The sequence below is a fragment of the Penaeus monodon genome, chromosome 32, assembly GCF_015228065.2.
Source record: "Penaeus monodon isolate SGIC_2016 chromosome 32, NSTDA_Pmon_1, whole genome shotgun sequence".
NCBI classification, from domain to species: domain Eukaryota; kingdom Metazoa; phylum Arthropoda; class Malacostraca; order Decapoda; family Penaeidae; genus Penaeus; species Penaeus monodon.
The window spans coordinates 7,219,165-7,219,364 of NC_051417.1; the positions used below are offsets into that span (position 1 = coordinate 7,219,165).

The 200-nt window shown below is 66.5% G+C and overlaps 1 protein-coding gene across 1 annotated transcript in view; it reads right to left on the reverse strand.

The window, feature by feature from the left end:
* The window catches only part of LOC119593531, a 6,832-nt gene extending 6,662 nt beyond the window's left edge, over positions 1–170 (reverse strand). Inside the window, exon 1 of the mRNA XM_037942493.1 lies at positions 26–170. Within this exon, the coding sequence (XP_037798421.1) occupies positions 26–127 (102 nt within the window). The 5' untranslated portion in view covers positions 128–170. The remainder of the gene's footprint in view (positions 1–25) is intronic.
* Between the last annotated feature and the right edge of the window lie 30 nt (positions 171–200).

Sequence of the window (200 nt, forward strand, 5' to 3'; positions counted from 1 at the left end):
CCCCGCCCGACGAAGACCCCCTCACCGCGCGGCCGCCCAAGTGGCACTGCCCGACGCCCTCCTTGTCTCCTCCGAGCTCGCTGTCCTTCCTCCTTTTCTCGGCCTTCGAGTCCACGCCCGCCGCCATCAGGTCGCTCAGCAGCTTCTTCCGGAGGTCTGTGGGGGCGGCAGGCGCGGGAATTGGTTATGGCAAGTTAATT